Genomic DNA, 21,394 nt, shown 5'->3' with positions numbered 1-21,394 from the left:
CATCCCATATCCTCCCTGCTTGGAGTTTGCATATTCTCCCCGTGCCTGTAGATTCCTCCCACTGTACAAAGACATGCAGGTTAAGTGAATTTGTGACACTAAATTGGCACTAGAGTGTGTTTGGTATGTGTGTGTCCAGGGTTTCCGCCTGCCTTGTAACCAACGCTGGCTCTGATGGGCTCCAGCACCCTACAACACTAGTCTGGATTAAGCAGTTTAGAAAATGACATGAAATGGCATCTATTCTAAAATGTTAAATTGTGTATTTTGTGAAATGTCTGTATGTGTTTAAAAAAAAATTCCCCTTCTTTAACTTCATGGCGGTATGCAAAAAATTGCCCCTCAAAAAACAATTACTTTATACCTTTATGCCAATGTTTTACTTCCAGGATATTTTATTAGCATTGGGAATGATCTGACACCAAAGATAACAGAAGCCTGAGAATTCAAAAATGAAAGGATTTTATAATATTATTAGACTACCCAGCACAACTTATGTAATACTGTAGAATGCCCAGGAGGGAGACAGACAGACAGACAGACAGGCCAAGTCATGTGAATTTCCCCTTGGAAGTAATAAAGTATCTATCTGTCTAAGTCTCCAGAACTGTGACTGTGTCAGACTTTGTTATTGACTTATTTTATACTTGAACTTTTGTCAATAACAATATCAGTGAAATTTCATGATACAGGATACATATTTGATTAAAAAAAAAGCAAGAACAGAAATCCCTTTCTCTAGCATTTAAAAGTACCTGCATTATTCAAATGGACAATGTTGTACCATTTTATATAACAATATAAAATATATACATACTAATAACAGCAGATTGAGAATAGTGGTATATCAATCAAGTAGATGCTCACCAAACATTTAATTAAGCTAGTACTGGCATTCACAAATATCACATTACAATGCCAGACTTGAATTTAATTTGTGACAGATATGGGGATTCCTTTGGAAGAATGATACCATCATGGAGTGCCTGAATGTGCACATTGTACATTTATTCTCTGACATTTTTTCTCCAAGAATTGAAAAATACTGCTTAAAATCAATATTAAAAATATAAATTCAAACATGATAATTTAAACAAATTCTTTATAGCTGTTTTTCTAACCGCTTGCTTTTAAATTCTGTGTCATAGAATTGCTTTGATAGGTTTGCAACAATTGCCATTGTAAGGTGTACATTTGCATCACTAGCTGTTAAAAAAACACATACTAACAGTAATATACAACGGATGAGTCAAACCGATTCAAATTTCAAATATATTTTTTCTCATAGGTCAGCTATAATGGTAAGAAAAATTCCAACAAAAGTTGTAAACACTATGTATGTCTTCCTATTTTCATTTAGCTACAATGTGTTCTGATCTTTAACCAAATTAGAAAAAAGTACTTCAGTGAACTGAAGTGACTTTGTTCAACAAGATTCTATTGACAGTTTTTTGCTCCACCAGTGCCTCTAATCGGCAGACTTCATGAAAAATTCCAGACTGATGCTGGAATGAACTGGGAGATCCAATTTATTTCTTTCATTTTGTTTATGTGGTAAGACAGATAATGATGTTGGATGCACCAAAATTACACTAATGGGAAAGAATGAAAAACAGACTTGGTAGCATACTTGTATTAAAATTGGTACAGTGTTCTAAGCTACATGCTTAAATACATTGTTTTCAAGAACTGCGGTTATTTGTTGTTGCTTTTCATTACTGACTTTCATCGGATAAATGGGTTGATTCTGAATAGATCCGAGTCAGAGACTTTTTTTTTATTACTTCATTTAAGGAACTCACAGCATTAGAAGAAGTGAAGAATGTCTCTATTTTTATTTCTTCCTGCTCAAAAAAACATTAACCAAGCTGCTTAAACGCTGCATTGTTTGTACTATGCTGCACTTAAATAATAATGTCCTTTATTTCATATAAACTGCCAAAAGCAAATCTGAGTGAAGAATAATGTCATTCTTTAATTTCATATAATACGTTTGAATGAAGCCTAAAAAATGAGTAGTTGCTTTTACCTTGTACTGTGCAAAAGATAAAATTATTGTTAACATTCTGACACATGTTAATAGTAATAATAATAATATTACGAAATGCATGCTCTGAGACAATGCACATTTTAAGGAAGTGATATTATATGAAAATAAATGCGTGAGGGAAGGAGGAATCTACTATATATTTGTGATCTTTATGTAGATTTTTATTGCATTTCAACCTTAGTTATATATAACTTGGCCTAAGAAATGTATTTAGAGCCATTTTTTTACCTTTATTTGATTAAACACAAAGGGTGGGGATGAGGAATGGGTTAGGGAAATGGTAGCAGGAGCTATAAACAATGCTAATGAAATAAGTGGCCGCAGATTCATACTTCGGTTTGGTTTTAATTTTTATTTTGTGTTCCTCTCTTGCATGTTTTCTAGCACAAATCTTACATTTATACTTTTGACCCCTTTGACATTATTCTGGATGTAGACATTCACAACAAGGCCACTAGCTTTTAATTCACAGTTGTTCCAACACATGCTGGGACAGGGTTTTTGACTACTTCTGACCCATTCTGTCCTCTGAAAAAACAATTGATGAAAATAGTGATATTTTGTATAATGCAAAATGTTTAATCTCAAGAACTACAACATTTCTGTCAAAGGTAGATTTCCATGCCAAAATTTCTTCAGTTATCCATTTTGACCATTAATGATTAACCTAAAACAAAAAGCAAACAACTCTGGGCAATTTTCAGCTCTTGCAACATATATACATAGAAAAGAAAAAAGCTATTGAGAAAACTGTGGAAAAAAAATAGATTCCTCCTGGATTAAGTTAAATGGTATCTCTCTCACTCTCTCTCTCTCTCAAAGCTCCATATAGAAAACCAAGCTTAAAACTATTACTGCATCACATTTAAGCCATCACTATTAATGTATGCTTCTTGGTTTCCAAGCAGAAACTTGAAACGCCATTGAGATTTAATGGATTATTGTTTAAGCACTACTGAGTGCCTCAACTGGTAAAAGAGCTACCAAACACAGTGGATAAAACCAAGAGATTGCAGTTTCAAACTTTTTCTCTACAGTATACCTGTCACTTTGTAGGCAACCCAAAAAAAGTTTTGATTGCTTGCCATTATTTCACATTATACCATAATGGGGTTTGATGGCTTTCACATTATTTCATTTGTTTTCGTTAAAATAAAAAAACTTAGGAAAACAAATATCAAATATTGTAAAATGCAATTAATGTATGTACAAATAAAAGAAACCATGTTATTTATTCATTAACTGCAGTTTTTCACAATGATATATAAATTATTCATATAATTTCTAATTAAACAGTAAATGTTCAAAAAAATGACTCGAACATTTACTCATAACTGACTTTTGCAGCAATAAAGCAATTAATTACACCAATCTAGACAGCTGTATTTTAAAAGGTAGGAAAATACTCAGAACAAGGAAGCATGCCATCACATTCCATACACAGTGATCATAGGCCATTTAGAAAATGTAAGTAACCATACCCACTAAACTACAAGTAACTCACTGCTATTTAGAGATGAACCTCTAATTCAAAACAATTTGAACAGCTTTCTCTGTAGCTCATCTGAAAATAGATGTATAGATTTCAAAATAGACAAACACTTTGCTTCCAGTATCGCTTTCATGTACAATATGTCACTTTCTTAGAATGTATATTTATCCCAACTAAGAGTATTAATAATGTTGCAATTCACTTCCAGTACAGATAACTACAATGCAAAAACAGCTACTACAAAAACTGACAATAACATGCCACTAAGCAACTATAAACAAATGCAATAACCTTTAGCCATTTCTTCAACTTTCAAGTTACCCAGAATATGTTGTCTTGAAATCCAATATGCTATACATAAAAAAGGAACTTGCAGTTACTTACCTTCCCAGCTCCTCTCCAATGTCATAATAATCTTCAATATTTTCTTGCCTAAACACCGTCATGATGGCTCCCTTTTAATTTTTGGATTTCCAAAAACACAACTTGAACACCATACACAGCAGTCCTTATCAGCTTCTCCACATTTTTACCTGGATGGCACATATGTATCCTTTATATTACAAAAGAAAAGAGTGGAGAAGTGGTTATTTAATTCAACAAGACATTCACCAAGAACTAATGAGCATACATGTAAAAACCCACAGGTGTAAACAGATGATGTTGTTACCAAAAGTTGAACACGTACATTTTGCGATAACTGTTAACAACCTGTCATTTTATACTCCTTTAAATGTAAAGCACAGGTAACACTGTTAATAACTGTCAAGGTTGATGGTACAGAGGGACAGTAGTGGAACGTCGTTCGTTTTCCTGTTCAGGCGTTAACCCTTACCCGCTTCCCAAAAAGTAAGAAAACAAACATTAATCTTTATTTGATATAGTGCCTTTTACTGCTATGTGTCAAAAGATCACACAGTAAAAATTACTCCTCTGCGTATCAAACATCCAAGACCCAAAAGCAAATCAATGACCAGCTAAGTGTCACCGCAACAATGCTCGCATGTGGACTGCTGTCGGCCACTTGTGTCAATCTTCCCCTAAAGCACTCCCAACCACACCATTATCTCTCTTCTCGATAAACACCATTTGTGCCAAAGCAGGAAGCTAAAAGGATTCCTGTATAAAACATGCTGTTGCCTGGAGAGCAAATAAAATGTTAAAATTCCCATAAAATCAACCAAGTAAGGTGAAGTTCAGGGTATTTAACAACCGCTTTTAAAATAATAATTATCTTAGGCGGCACACGACTCCGAAATACCTTATGGCAGCTGGTCTAATATTTACATTTTGAAATGCTGGCAGCCGGCGAGAAGGGATACGGGTAAGTCCCAATAAGCATTCTCTCAGCGCTCGACTCCCTGGCCTGACGACTAGCTTGCTATTTTTTGGACGTCCGAATAGAAATAATGAAAGACATGGTGAGCAAAAACACAGGAAAGTACCTCACGATCTAGCGGACCTTCAGGTAAGCAGATGTTTTCAGGATGCCTGGGTTGTCACACGGGTGACGGTGTGCCTCTCTCTCCTGCCGAAGACGGCATTTAAAGGGGAGCGAATGTTTGCAGAAAGCAAGCGGAAGGTAACAATACCCGTGTGCTTCGACTCGCAGCCTCTCTCTCTCTCTCTCTCTCTCTTTCTCTCTCTCTCTCTCTCTCTTTCTCCTTGTAATTTTGCTGCACGCCGCCGCCGCCTCCAGCGCTTATGCTGCTGGTGTGTTTCAGACTGCACGAGGCACCACGGCGCGGTTACCCGGGTGAAGTGCATTAGCCAGCCAGCCAATCCGAAGGCTCGCTTTCAAACGTCAAAAGCCAAGACAGCCTGGAACGAATCCAAGTGTAGGACTTCAGGTGCTCGCACCAGAATGCGAGGCCCTTCGTGTTTAGCCGTAGTTTTTTTTTTGTTTATTTATTTATTTCGCCTGTAATGGGGGTGATGTTTCCAACTTTCTTTTGGCACGCAGACTGAGTTCGGGGTGGACCTAAAGTTAAGCTCTGTGGGCCGACTGTCACCGAGTGCATTTGGAGCTGAAATTGTGCCTGTTAGGCCAATTGTGTGCTAACAACTTATGAGCAAATTAAGTGAGAATAGACTTTTTTGTATTTTTATATAGCTACAAAAACAACACGAAACATCAAGCACTTGGAGAGACAGATGTGTAAATAAAATATCACATCCATCTATTGTCAATGCCATGTACTGGAACAGTGGCTGTGCCCTACACAGACCTTTTTGGGAGGCAGAGGCTCAGAAAGGGAGATGGGTTACTTTATGGGCAGGGCTTGTTACCTCTTAATCCTTGACACAAATGAATGCCCACTTTTATTTATGTATTTATTTAAATTCATAGGGCATTGGATGTATCCACGGGCATTACAATATTCACAAAACAGCATGAATATTTGTCTATGTTATCTGAAAGGATACTACACTCCAATCTACTCTGCATATACTTTATTTTTCAAATATAACACATCTTACCAAGATGAAGAAGCATATAAAATAATTCCCACCTCTATACATGAAATATAAAATGTTCTATTGAAGCAAGAGTTCACATCATAGCACATCAAATCAAAGATTTTGTTTTTGTTCCATAAAGTGCCTGTTGTGGATCAAATATTCAGGAAGAACAGACCATCTGGTTACATAGATCAACATTCTTTTGTGTGTAATAGACTTTTAAAATTATTATGATAAAGAACCTAGAGCATAATGTAAAATGAGTTTACAGTGTTAAGAAAAAGTATGTGAACCCTCTGGAAATAATCACATTTATGTGTTAATTTGTCTTAAAATATGATGTGATCTTCATCTAAGTTACAATAACAAACAGACACAATCTGTTTTGTGTTCATAACAATTACTTTTGTACACTTTGAAATTACTTCATCATTTTTGTCTGGTGCCTCCTGACTCACCTGTATCAAAAATCCCAGTTATATACTATTTCAAGGTCAGTGATTATGAATATGATATTTTTAATTTTTAGTTATTATTTTAGATTTTTGGTCCTTTACTAAGATTCTAGCCCTCTACGAACCTCTATCAGACTGACAAAGTACACCTTTCTATTAAAATCATAGAATACATGTATTCAGACTTTAAATATTTCATTTGAAAGGTGCATTTTAATATTTTATATATAATACGCTACCATGGCTGTTCGTTTGTCTGTCCAGGATTTTAAATCACCTGTAGCTCACAAACCATTTGAACTATTGACCTGAAATTTGGTACACATTGTCACAGATGACTGCGGTCATTACCTGGCCGGGATGCCTGGAGGGACCGGAAAGAGACATTAATAGTTTCCGGCGCACAAGGGGGCCGCCGCCCTGGATAAAAAGAGGACCACGGGAAAGGGACAAAGATGATTTGACCTACTGGGAACCGTGGCCACCGCCAGGGGGCGCTTTAAGCATCAGGAGACCCGGATGTGATTACTTCCGCCACACTTAGCAAGATGGTGGAGGGATCGGCCAGGGACGCCCGGAGTGCTTCTGGTTCAAAGGGCAGCACTGCCGCCACACCAGGAAGTGCTGCCGGATGGACATCATCAGCCACCTGGAGCACATCCGGGTGGGAATAAAAGGGGCCTCCTCCTTGCAGTCAGTGAGCCAGAGTCGGGAGTGGGAGAAGGACGAAGCTCCCAGGAGGAGAGGAAAGGCGGCCAAGGACTGAGAGACTTGATTTTGGGGTGATTTTTGCTGTGTGCTTTGTGTGGAGTGAGGAACTGTGTTTATTAGTGATTTAATAAACGTGTGCTTTTTATAAAGATGTGGTCTCCGACTGGTGGTGTCCGGGCAACTATCACAACATATACTACGTGACGTCTACTATCCGCTTTCAGTGTGATGATTGACCTACAAGGTTATTCCTCTTTTTATTTTTATTTTACTTTATTGTAGAATCAGCTCTCAGCAGGGTGGCCCGTGTGGCACATGCGTATGAGCGCCGTTCTCATCCCTCCCACCTTTACCGTCACTTCCCCTTCCTCTTCATATCTTAAATCATTCTTGAGGCAGATTGAAGACTTAAGTGCCAGCTTCAGTGAAAAATTAAGGAAAACATACTAAGTAATTGCAACACAAATACTGACTTAACCAGTTTTAACATGAAAAGATGCAGACAAAAGAAGAGAAGTGGGCCGCTAGGGTGGAGAAAAGAGATGCTCATGAAACAGCAGGGGCATCAACCTCTGGACGAATGCTAAACGTACAGAGAAAGAGTATGAAAACTATGAATGCTCAAGTCAAGTGTATTCACTGCATGTTATCATGCAGTGTGCCGTTACTGGTCTCATATATTTGATGAAACTATTCTTGTTTATAGTGTAATTCTACCTCATGAAGTAAATCATTACCTTTCTTATGAATAACCCAGATAAAAGTGGCTTCGGGCAGGTGTACACAGAATTAAATGCTCTGTTAATAGCCAGAACATGACTGAGCTCAAATTGAGCTGCCAAAATGGGTTCCTCTCTTTTCTCTCAAAGAGAGCAGAAATTTAGGCAGACACAGTTTTACAATGCTTTGCTTGATTGTGATGCACTTGAATTGCTAGGCAGAACATTTTGTGCAGTGTGAAGAACGGTTATTGTATAAATTTCAATTACCTTTTGAAAGTGAGGAGTGGCTGATAACAGAGACAAGCTGACTGGAAAAGCTGGCATAATTAGCAAATTAAATGTGTATGACTGGTCGAAGAGAGTCTCAGTTGGGGCGGGTGATTGAACAGTCCTTATGAATGATGCTGCAAGTGTGAAAGACTGGGATGCCTGCTTTGAGCAGCAATTTAAAGCTGATCCTCTGGCTAGGACGTTGGACATCTCTTGGTCCATGGTTTTTGAGGCTGATCTTCCAATTAGTGGTGAACCACCCAGTCATACTGAGATTGAACAGGTGGTGAATCAGCTGAGGGTAGGGAAGGCTGCAGAGAACTGTGGTATCTGTGGATGAACTTCTGTAGGCTGGTGGTAAGGCTGTTCTCCTTGCATTGCAAGTAATCTTTGCTTCTGTTTGGTAGATGGGCATCATCCCAGCTGACTGGAAAACAGGACTTGTCATCCCTGTCTGTAAAAGGAATGGTGATTGCCTGGATTGGGGCAACTACCAGGGATAACACTGCTCTTGGTGCTGGGTAAGGTCCTTTCTAGAGTCATCCTCAATAGGATCCGTGATCACTTGCTTACCTACCAGTGACTGGAGGAGTCTGGATTTATGCCTAAGAAGTCTACCATTGACCATATCCTGGCACTGAGGGTTTTCATGGAGCGCAGACAAGAATATCGGAAGATTTCTTTGCAGCCTTTGTTGATTTTTGTAAAGCGTTCAACTCAGTTGATCAGGCTGCCCTGTGGGACTTCCTGAGACTTCATGGAATCTCCCCAAAGTTGCTGGATGTCATGGTCAGCCTGTACACTGGTATTGTAAATGCTGTGCAGAGTGGAGGCAGAACCTCTGTGTTTTTCCCTGTTGATTCTGGAGTTCATCAGGGGTGTGTTCTTGTTCCCACTCTGTTCAATGCTTGCATGAACTGGCTCTTGGGCAGGGTTGTGGGGTCTAGTGGCTGTTAGTGAAGAAAGATTCACTGATCTTGATTTTGCCGATGATGCTGTGATCTTCCCTGAGTCAATAGAGGCTCTGATCTGGACTCTTGATAGACTGTGTGAGGAGTCTGAGTCTCTGGTCTTGGGAGTGTCCTGGATAAAAACCAAGATCTAGGCTTTTAATGGCCTCTTGGGCACAGCCATCAGCAGTGTGTGTGTCTGCAGAGTGAATGTCGACCTTGTTGAGAGGTTTACTTACCTCAGCAGGGACATTCATGTCTCCAGTGACTCTTCCTATGAAGTCAGTAGACAGATTGAGAGAGCATGGGGAGTCATGAGGTTGCTGGAAAGGGTTGTGTGGTGCTCCCAATATCTTTGCAAAAGGAACGAAGGTCCAAGTTTTTAGAGTCCTGGTGCTTCCTGTTTTGCTGTATGGTTATGTATGAGACATGGGCATTGACCTGAGATGAAGACTGGAGTCCTTCAGTATTGCGTCTCTTCAGAGAATCCTTGAGTACCGCTGTTTTGACTTTGTTTTGAACAAGCGGTTACTCACGGAGTCCCAAATAAGGCACATTACCTGCGTTGTGAGGGAGCGTCAGTTGTGGCACTGCGGCCGTGTGGCCCAATTCCCCAAGGATAATCCGGCTCACAGCATCCTCATTGTTGAAGACACAAACAGCTGGACTAGGCCAAGGTAACGTCTATGTAACACCTGGCTGCGGCAGATAGACAGTCATTTCCAGGGGATGGGACTGGACCACATGTCTGCCTGGGGGGTCTCCAACTAGGATCCCAAATTGTTTTGTCACTTGCTGGGTGTGGCAACACGCTGTACCTGAAGATGAAACCAATCTTTTCATGTTATGTTGGATATATTACAAAAAGCAGCTCTGAATTTTTTGACAATAGTTTGCAAGCCATTTGTAATCATTCAAATGTTGAAGTCTTTGAGATGGGCAAATAGTGTGGCTTTAGCTAATGTGTATCCAGGAGTGATTTTGATACAAAGTTAGTTATCATCAACATAATAGTCAGACATGAATCCCATTTTGGAGGATGTATTTGTCAAATGGAAATTCTGGGATATTGAAGAGCAGCAAGAGAGATGCTTCAGGGGCACCCCAAGTCATAAGCACAGGAGAGCTGGTTTAAGAAGTCAGATTGATAGATGGGAACACATTTAAGTACAGTAAGTTATTGATGGTTAAGTATAGCTCATCACTTGGTGCAAGAGCATCAAAAGCAGCAGGGAGGTCAAGGAGAAGCAGCACAGAAGTAGACCGATTGAGCATCAGTTTTCATGAGAAAGAAGATTATTTCCATTACAAATGAATATAGTGGTGTTGAAATCTAAACTGAAAACATTCAAAGTTATAATTACTAGAGATAGGGATAGGCTCCGGTTCCCCTGTGACCCTGTTCTGGATAAGTGGGTTAAGACGATGGATGGACAGATGCTTAATATTCAAAGAAGAATCAATATAGAATATGTATTGGCAGGAAAGGTAGATCAGAGATTGGGTGAAACATCAATAAAAGGTTGGGCTTCTTTGATACAGGTAAAACTCGTGAATGTTTAAGAGCAGCAGGAACCCACTCTAACAGAAGGATGGATTGAGAGTGTGCATGATGAAAGTGACAGCACAAAAACAGCAATACTAGAAGTGAGAGTTATGCAGGGAATGAAAATGAATAAGGTGAGGAATGAGAAAGAAGGCCAGCTAATCATAAGTAAACCTTGTAAATGGTAGGGCAGAATTAGCAGGTGAGCTAAAGTGGAATAGATTTATAAGAAGGGACAAGATAAACAGAGAAAGTACAGAAGTTAACTTGAAAGAAGAGGTAAACTTAGAGAAGATGTCTTTTGCCCTTGATTGTGAACTAGGCTGATAGTTATGATCAAGACACTTAGATTGGCTTGGCTTAAAACAGGTACTGCTTGCTTACAGCAAAGCTTGATGCCACAGGTTGAACTATTTATCAGGTTCAAAAAATGGTTTGATATTTATTACTAAGCACGTAAACACAATAGAAAGTCTGGGAGACAGGATGCCATTTGGTCATTTATGGTAAAACAGTCTCATTCTCCACACAACATACAGATGCAGTTATAACATCCATCCATCCATCCATCCATTTTCCAACCCGCTGAATCCAAACACAGGGTCACGGGGGTCTGCTGGAGCCAATCCCAGCCAACACAGGGCACAAGGCAGGAACCAATCTCGGGCAGGGTGCCAACCCACCGCAGGACACACACAAACACACCCACACACCAAGCACACACTAGGGCCAATTTAGAATCGCCAATCCACCTAACCTGCATGTCTTTGGACTGTGGGAGGAAACCGGAGTGCCCGGAGGAAACCCACGCAGACACGGGGAGAACATGCAAACTCCACGCAGGGAGGACCCGGGAAGTGAACCCAGGTCCCCAGGTCTCCCAACTGCGAGGCAGCAGTGCTACCCACTGCGCCACCGTGCCGCCCCAGTTATAACATTATAATGGTAAATCATAAAAATGGCATTATGCTATAAATAAATGTGGAACAGAGAAACTAGATGCATCCCTGCCTTTAAAAATGAGTCATAACAACCCGAGGGAACTGTACTTTTTCATTTTCAAACATAGAAGTATAGGTGGGGATCTAACCCAGGTCAGTTAAACTTGTCATAACAAACAAGCATTTCTTTTGTTTTGTGGTCAAATAATGTAGTTCATGAAATGATTAAATCGTGCAGATTTGTAATTGACCTCATCGTACAATAGCATATGGTGAAAAATTATCTGGAGTGTGAAGGCAAGTTAACATCTTATGACTCATTAGTGCTGGGCATTCAGTTCCTGATCAGTTATCATTACAACATTATGCACAGGAGGAAACAATAACAATTATTATTACTTTTTAGTTATATATGTAATATATTTATCTAACCATCCATTTTCTAATCTGTTTATTCTCTTTTTGGTCACAGGGTGTTGATATTTGTCATGAAAGCATTGCACACAAGGCAAAAGCCAACCCTGGATAGAAAGCCAGTGCCATACATTCAGGAAATTCATATTATCAGTCCCACACCAAATTATTAATAACCAGGGCAGCAGAGTTTTTATAGCATATCCCATTAAATCCCTGTTCTGGCCAGTTTGTCTTCTTGTTTATTATAGATCTGTCTCAAATACACTCCTATAGTATGGAACACATTGAAAATGAACTCTTCATATTATTCTTGTACATTTCTTACTCATTATAGTCCAGAAAATTAATATTATCTTACAGCAAGCATTTAAATGCTCTGTTTACAGTGTGAAATTTCGATGTAGGTCCATGAAGTTTTTCTGTTCTAAAATCTAAAATGAGGACATGCTCATGGACTATATTTGTCATTCTTAGTTAGTGATACTTTATTCTGGCCTTTTCTCAAGCTGTTGATTCCTCTCTTTGAAGTTGTGCTAGTTTCCTTTATTGCATGAATTTACTTTGTTTTAGGATGTTGTGTTATTTTCATAATGTTATAGTCTTAATTGCTTTGAATGATGTTCCCAGGGAAAGGCACTATCTGTTCACCAATGTGTCAACATTCTGATCTCACTTTTTCTATAAAGGATCTCGAGAAACATGAGCTAGTGGTAGTAGAAATAACAACAACAACAACAACAACATTTATTTATATAGCACATTTTCATACAAAAAGTAGCTCAAAGTGCTTTACATAATGAAGAAAAGAAGAATAAAAGACAAATAAGAAATTAAACTAAGACAACCTTAGTTAACATAAAAAGGAGTAAGGTCCGATGGCCAGGGTGGACAGAAAAAACAAAAAAAAAACTCCAGAAGGCTGGAGAAAAAAATAAAATCTGTAGGGGTTCCAGGCCACGAGACCGCCCAGTCCCCTCTGGGCATTCTACCTAACATAAATGAAATAGTCCTCTTTGTAGTTCAGGTTTTTCACGGAGTCACTTGATGCTGATGGTCATACAGACTTCTGGCTTTTAATCATCCATCATTGTTGGAACATCATGGTGCTTTGGGTAGATGGTGGTGCACAAGCCACCACCAATAGGACACCGGAAAAGGAAACAGAAGAGAGAGTAGGGGTTAGTACAAATATTGAATGAATAGTTATTATAATGAATTGGATATACAGTGTCAGGATTAAATTACAGTGAAGTTATGAGAAGGCCATGTTAAAGTAATGTGTTTTCAGTAGTTTTTTAAAGTGCTCCACTGTATTAGCCTGGCGAATCCTACTGGCAGGCTATTCCAGATTTTAGGTGCATAACAGCAGAAGGCCGCCTCACCACTTCTTTTAAGTTTTGCTCTTGGAATTCTAAGGAGACACTCAGTTGAGGATCTGAGGTTGCGATTTGGAATATAAGGTGTCAGACATTCCGATATATAAGACGGGGCGAGATTATTTAAAGCTTTATAAACCATAAGCAGAATTTTAAAGTCAATTCTGAATGACACAGGTAACCAGTGTAGTGACATCAAAACTGAGAAATGTGTTCGGATTTTCTTTTCCTGGTAAGGATTCTAGCAGCTGCATTCTGCACTAATTGCAAACGATTGATGTCTTTTTTGGGTAGTCCTGAGAGGAGTGCATTATAGTAATCTAGCCGACTAAAGACAAACGCCTGAACTAATTTCTCTGCATCTTTCGATGATATAAGAGGTCTAACTTTTGCTATGTTCCTTAGGTGAAAAAATGCTGTCCTAGTGATCTTATTAATATGCGATTTAAAATTCAGATTACAATCAACGGTTACCCCTAAGCTTTTTACCTCCGATTTGACTTTTAATCCTAATGCATCCAGTTTATTTCTAATAGCCTCATTGTATCCATTATTGCCAATCACTAAGATTTCGGTTTTTTCTTTATTTAATTTGAGAAAGTTACTATTCATCCATTCTGAGATACAGGTTAGACATTGTGTTAGCGAATCAAGAGATTTGGGGTCATCAGGTGCTATTGATAAATACAGCTGTGTGTCATCAGCATAGCTGTGGTAGCTCACGTTATGTCCCGAGATAATCTGACCTAATGGAAGCATGTAGATTGAGAAGAGCAGCGGACCCAGGATAGAGCCTTGTGGAACACCATATAGAATATCATGTATCTTTGAGTTATAATTACCACAACTAACAAAGAATTTTCTCCCTGCCAGGTAGGATTCAAACCAATTTAAGACACTGCCAGAGAGGCCCACCCATTGACTAAGGCGATTCTTAAGAATATTATGATCAATGGTGTCAAATGCGGCACTCAAATCTAAGAGGATGAGAACAGATAAATGGCCTCTGTCTGCATTTACCCGCAAGTCATTTACTACTTTAACGAGTGCAGTTTCTGTGCTGTGATTTGTTCTAAAACCTGACTGAAATTTATCAAGAATAGCATGTTTATTGAGGTGCTCATTTAACTGCATAATGACTGCCTTCTCTAGAATTTTACTTAAGAAAGGCAGGTTAGAGATGGGTCTATAATTTTCAAGAGCAGAGGGGTCGAGATTATTTTTCTTAAGTAGGGGTTTAACTACCGCAGTCTTAAGATAGAAGTAAATAGAAATAGAAATAATAATAATTTTTTAATAATAATAATTTTTTTGCATTTATATAGCGCTTTTCTCACTACTCAAAGCGCTCAGCAATTGCAGGTTAAGGGCCTTGCTTAAGGGCCCAACAGAGCAGAGTCCCTATTGGCATTGACGGGATTCGAACCGGCAACCTTCCGATTGCCAGTGCAGATAGAAGCAAGGTTGGAGCAATGTACTGGAACAGACACCGTCACATTGCACACATTGCTTAATTTAGTGTCTTTATCTTGTGGAAGGAAACTGGAGTTTGAAATGCAATGTTTTCATGCATTTTTAGCATTCGTAATTTTTGTTTGGTTATATTGCTAACATTTTGCAACATGCTTATTTCAGTTACCTCAATAATTGTTTTTTTTTGTTCAAATATAGTCCCAAGACAATCTTTTGGACATTTGTTCTTAAACCTTTATTTTGGGTATGTCGCATTAGACAATGACGGATATGCAGGCGTAACATTTCAAACATCCATCCATCCATTTTCCAACCCGCTGAATCCGAACACAGGGTCACGGGGGTCTGCTGGAGCCAATCCCAGCCAACACTGGGCACAAGGCAGGGAACCAATCCCAGGCAGGGTGCCAACCCACCGCAGGACACACACAAACACACCCACACACCAAGCACACACTAGGGCCAATTTAGAATCGCCAATCCACCTAACCTGCATGTCTTTGGACTGTGGGAGGAAACCGGAGCGCCCGGAGGAAACCCACGCAGACATGGGAAGAACATGCAAACTCCACGCAGGGAGGACCCGGGAAGTGAACCCGGGTCCCCAGATCTCCCAACTGCGAGGCAGCAGCGCTACCCACTGCGCCACTGTGCCGCCCCATTTCAAACATGCAATAGAAAATGTGAGATAAATTTGATAAAATGACTGCAGCTTTCATAAAATAAAGTGACTATACTTTTGAAGACCCAGTGAGGAAAAACCTTGCTACCTTGCCTTGTAATTCTTTTTTGTTTTTCTGACCATCACTGTACTTCTTAGCAAAACACTATGAAATGAGCTGGATCATCAAAAAAGATATGGATTTCAGTGTATCTAACAAAATATCAATATGTTCAGCTATATAAAACATTTTTTCATTAAGGAGCGTAACAATTTCATAACTTTACCTGCAACCTCCTTGAACAAGCAAATAACTGGAATGTTGTTTTAGATTTCTGATGAACATTAATAGTTGCTTTTTGGTGGCCTTATTAGATGTCTAACCCCATCTTCTCCTCCACAGTACTCCCTAGTCAACCAAAAAGTTGCACCAAAATAATATAAAAACGCATCACACTGAAAGCACAAATTTTTCTTTGCAAACATTTATAGGAGGACCACTCAATGGCCTAATCACCTGGCTTGTTCCTTGAAGCAGCATATTTTCAATCCTCCCCCACCCTGGTACTGAAACATTCGCACTCATAGACTGAGAGATAGTTTCCCTCAACAGGTTGTATGGCTACTATATATTCTGTCATAAGTAAAACTATATGTATATATGTTGTCACGCATTCGTATTGGAGGACCTCCTTGCAGGCTGTGCCGATACGAGAGGGGGAGCTGTCACTAATGCTGTCATTTACTTCTTTTCCCACAGTGCCAAGAAGCCACACAGTGAAGGCATTTAACCCCACCCCTTTTGGTCCAGCAGCCAAAAACCCCGGGCGTCCCGGAAGGAGGTGCCATGAAACCAATGGATTTTTTAGGGTATAAAACTCCCAACAGATGGAAAAGATATTCAGAACAGGAGACCCTGGTACCCAGTGTCCACAATGAAATGAAATACTCTGATCCAGCCAAACATCATACATAATACAGTGGAACCTCTAGATACAAGTTTAATTCGTTCCAGCACTGAGCTTGTATAGCGAATTTCTCGTATCTAGAACAAACTTCCCCATTGAAAAAAAATGGAAATCCAGTTAATCCGTTCCGCACCCCAAATATATTAACATAAAAATCAATTTTCCTAACAAATAACACTGATAAATTATATATACTGTAGTCTACCTTTAATAAATAACACTGGTAAATAATATAACTGATCATTAAAAGAATCAAAACAGGTGTCCAAAGTGCAGCAGAGCATTCAATAAATCTTTAAATAAATAATCCTTAAAACAGTTGTGAAGTGGAGGTTTAAAATACACAAGAATAACAATCCTTTAACACGAGGTTAAAACGTCAAAAGGATGCAGTCTTTAAAAAACAGATGACAATCCCCGGTGCTTCTTCTCTGTTAGCGTCTCACCTGCGGGCTCTGAAACAGGCGAGACACTCTTAATGCAGCTGACCTTCTCTACACCGTCCTGCTTCAGCTGTTTGGCTCGCCTGTTCAGCTCACTGTTCAGCTACACGCGAGCCTGCACTCGCTCGCTCGCTCTCCCGCACCGCAGATCGCGGCTAGCAACTGCTACCACGCCCCCTCGCTAAGCCGCGAGCTATACCCACAGCCTGGCTCGTGGCTCGTTACGCGAGCCAATGCTCGCATTTAGATCTGAATTTTTCGCTCATACTTTCCTCGTATTTTGAATTTCTCGTATACAGAGGTGATCGTATCTCGAGGTTCCACTGTACCTGGTAATCCCAAGTAATATTGTCTTTGAGAATTTCATATTGTGGCCTTTTTCCTGCTTCTCACAATTATAAGCAGAGCTAGGTGATCATTGCATACAGAACAAAACAAATATGAACGATGCTGAGGAAACAAGCTATTTCTATCTTAAATGAATGCTATTTTGGATGGCATTACACCATTATGATGCTTCCATTATTACCAGCGCTTTATGAAGAATTTCAGTCACTAAACATATGTTACTGGCAACATGTGAATGTCGTAGGCAAAGAGTTACTAATCAGGATAGTGTCCTCAATTGCCTTAAAGTTAAGAAAAGTGCTTTCTTTTAGCTGTTGTATTGTCCAAAAAATTGAATAATCAAAGTTAATAAAAATTTTCATGAAGATCTGCATAAAAATGATTAAATATGTGAAACAGAGTATCATAGAAGTGGGAAGAAAGATTTGAATCTACCTTGAAGAGCTCCTTACTTGGCTAAAACCATATTTGCATCAAATAATAAAGATTTAATGCACCCAGTTGTCTCTTAATATGCCTTGTCTGTTTTTCTTATTTCTCTTAGTGATGTTTGTGCTTCTTGTTTGAGTGAGATTAGCAGTTTTACAGGTAAGTTGTTTGTATTTCAAGAGCAGTTAGTTGCACTTTTCTTGGACTGGAAAGTCTCTATTCACCAGCCCTAAATGGAGTCAAATACATTTCTGTCTCAGGTAGTGATTTTAGTAGTGACGTTTGATGGATATGGAGTGGTAGCGCTGCTGCCTCGCAGTAAGGAGACCTGGGTTCGCTTCCTGGGTCCACCCTGTGTGGAGTTTGCATGTTCTCCCCATGTCTGCGTGGGTTTCCTCTGGGTACTCCGGTTTCCTCCCACAGTCCAAAGACAAGCAGGTTAGGTGGATTGGCGATTCTAAATTGTCCCTAGTGTGTGCTTGGTGTGTGTGCGTGTGTGTGTGTGTGCGCCCTGCTGTGGGCTGGCGCTTTGCCCGGGGTTTGTTTCCTGTCTTGCACCCTGTGTAGGCTGGGTTTGGCTCCAGCAGACCCCCGTGACCCTGTAGTTAGGATATAGTGGATTGGATAATGGATGGATGGATGTTTGATGGATAAATGCAGTCTCAATCAGTGCCATTTTAAAAAATGTCTTCAATCTCCCTGAGTTCAGTTTCATCACCATTTCAGAAGTTGCTCTTAACAGAAAGACTGTAAAAGACTGAGCAAGCTAACTAAACGATAATCATAAACTGGTTGATTAAACCAGAGCAGCTTGCATAAGTTTGAAATGTTATACAAAGTCTAGCCGTTATGTCCATATTCAAAGGCTTGTAGGTATACAGTACAATAAGTATGGCATTTAGTTTTATACTGTATTATTTATTGTGTCTCTTTTGGCATAGCCTTATGTATTGCTTGTTTAATGTAAATATTTATTTAGTGGAGAAATGTTGATCATTGTCTGTTGCGTTGTTGTGCTCTGCCTGCACAAAACAGAATTGTGGTGGCACCCTGTGAAGGTATGTATTGGCAGCCTTTAGGAATTTGTAGTCCTCATACCTCCCTGTTATCTGCTGTGCAAACCAATTGTGTGCATTTTTCCTTGAAATAATGTAGAAAAAGTACAATAGAGAAGTTCATAATGGGGAAGAGAGAGATATGAACAGGATTTAGACATGTTTTTGAGGTAAAGAAGGGAAGTTACTGAATATGCAGTTAATATACACACTAAATTTCATGTCACTTAAAGGAGACAGAAGGGCTGCAGCTAAAAAGATTCTACAAGTATGCTTGATGAGTCATGTAAATTAATCAAGCAACTTCATTTAATAACATTTTCACCATGCTTCAAAATAACAGTTGTATCAAGTAATGACTAGGGAGCATAAAAAGTATGATAATCTAAGATAAATACTTTTCCTGTATCTAGTGATGACAAATTCATGAATTTCAACACATTATTCGTAGATTAGCGTGTGATCCTCTCTTTCCCTATGAACAGGGGGGAAAGCCTTTGGAAGTACAGGGGACAGTTGTGCCAGAGGACTGTAGGGTAAGAGGACACAATGTTTATGAGCTACCTTAGTGTTTTTCCTCTATTTGTGATCATGCTACCTACCAGATATCATGTCTTACCTAGCACCGTGATATTCAATGTATAAAGTTCTTGACATGTCACCTTCTCTGAAAGATTCCTTCTTGGACTGCTGAAATAGGAGCTATTTTTGAATTATACAATTTATTTGATGAATTGGATGAATGGAGAAATGAAAAAAGACACTATGGTTGTCAATATGACCTGTACATTCTTGTTGCAAATCTGGCATGGCAACCTTGAGTGAGTGGATTCTGTCCCCTTTATACAAAGAGGGAGAGAGATTGAAGAATTACTTTTTAACTAAAGATGTACACTAGAAACTAAAACAATTCAAAGAATGCACTTTCTGGTGTTTAGATAGTTCTTCAAAATGTCAACTATCCCCTGACAATCAGGTTTTACGTGAGTGGGGAATTTGAGGAATTAGCATGCTAAAGAAAACTTAATTGAGTAAATTTACATCTTTAAGTTAACATTTTACAGCTTCTTCTAGTGTACAGACAAAATTAATGTTTAAAAAGGACATTTTAAAGTAAAAGTGTTAAACCAAATAACTATAATCATTTGTTTGGACAAAATATTAGGAGGAATCTTATTGTCACAACATTTACAAATAGAAAAAGTTGTGGTTGTTGTTGTGTTGGCTGAATCTTATGCAAAGTTTTAGCATACTGGTATCCATCAATTCTCCAAAGATGTGTTATGCATTTGCCTAGTTACTTGAAATGACATCCCAGCTTATTCTAAAATGTTATTGATTCGATCCTGCCAGGTTTTAAAAAAGTTTTGAACAGATCCTCTAAATGAGAATTAGATTTTTTTCCAATTTCAGGAAGTATATAACATTAGTAACACACTGACTTAAAAGAGGTGGGCTAGAATTCTTTCAGTTGAGCATGATAAGTCCAAGTGCTAATAGTGATTTTTTGTCCGTCTCCACTTTAAGCCCATCTGGGAGTACACCAAACACAGCTGCTTATGGATTAGGAGTGATTGTGACACCAAGGCTGTCTGATAGGCATTTACAAATTTTTGTCCAGAATGATGTTAATTTGATACACGCCCAAAGCATATGGCCCAGTGAGGCTGGGGCTCGATTGCAACATTTGCAGGTTGGGTATTTTTCTCTGAATTCTGATAGGAAGGCATTACATATGTTTCTACCTTTCTCTAATAGTTACAAGTTCTGACTCTAGCAACCCTTTTATGTTGATAGAAAGTAGTCAATTAATTAGGTGTACATTTTTTAATAGAATGTATCATTTTAAATACAAAGAAGCACATTTAGTTAATGAAGTTAATTAATCCTGTTAGCCATATACAGGTACAACATATGCAAAGATACTTGTATTAAAAAAATATTAAGGAACTTCTGTTGAATAATTCTGTACTGTGTTAAACTGTTTTATATAAAAAATATTATATGCTTCACATACATAGCTGAAAAACTACAAAGTTAAAGCCAAAGGGACTACCTGTAGAAATGTCAGTTTCAAATTGCAGATGACTGTACTGCAATAATGAGCCTGTGTCTTCTGGATTTTCAGTGTGTGGAAATACATTCCCTAACATTTGCATGTGTTATGTTGGATTTCTGCCAAGAGCTTCATAGAAACATAGTCTTTGTTGCCTGTAGAGTATATCTGTTTGGTAGGCTAAAGACAATTTCTCTTCCTGTTAACAAAACCCATAAAAGTCAAAGTAGAAGAGGTGCAGAGTAGACATGAAGCTTTAAAATGATTCAGGGAACAAAATAGTTATGCAAAAAAATGTTTTAACTGGGGAAAATATAACAAGCAAAAGAGGCATGAATAATTTTTCCTGTTTTTAATGCAATTACTATAGTAGCAGAGGGATAAATTTATTTATTGCTACTTTTCCACGTTCAGTTCTTTGTTTTCTAAATCATGCTAGTCAATAAACAATTTATTTTATGAAATCTGAAGTAATCTGCAGTACATGTGTGGGTGCTTTGAAATTCATAATCACCCACTTGGCTGCCATCAGCTGTTTCACTTTATTTTTTCAAGAAAAATGTTGTCA

The 21,394-nt window shown here is 38.7% G+C and overlaps 1 protein-coding gene across 1 annotated transcript in view; it reads right to left on the bottom strand.

Annotated features, from left to right (window-relative positions):
* The window catches only part of dapk1 (death-associated protein kinase 1), a 219,140-nt gene extending 213,893 nt beyond the window's left edge, over nucleotides 1-5,247 (bottom strand). Inside the window, exons 1-2 of the mRNA XM_028805545.2 lie at nucleotides 4,988-5,247; nucleotides 3,927-4,095 (exon numbers count right to left, since the gene is read on the bottom strand). Coding sequence (XP_028661378.2) covers nucleotides 3,927-3,988 — 62 coding nt within the window. The 5' untranslated portion in view covers nucleotides 3,989-4,095; nucleotides 4,988-5,247. The remainder of the gene's footprint in view (nucleotides 1-3,926; nucleotides 4,096-4,987) is intronic.
* Nucleotides 5,248-21,394: the final 16,147 nt, after the last annotated feature.

The sequence above is a fragment of the Erpetoichthys calabaricus genome, chromosome 7 (assembly GCF_900747795.2).
Source record: "Erpetoichthys calabaricus chromosome 7, fErpCal1.3, whole genome shotgun sequence".
NCBI lineage: Eukaryota > Metazoa > Chordata > Cladistia > Polypteriformes > Polypteridae > Erpetoichthys > Erpetoichthys calabaricus.
This window is presented reverse-complemented; position numbering and strand designations above follow the sequence as displayed.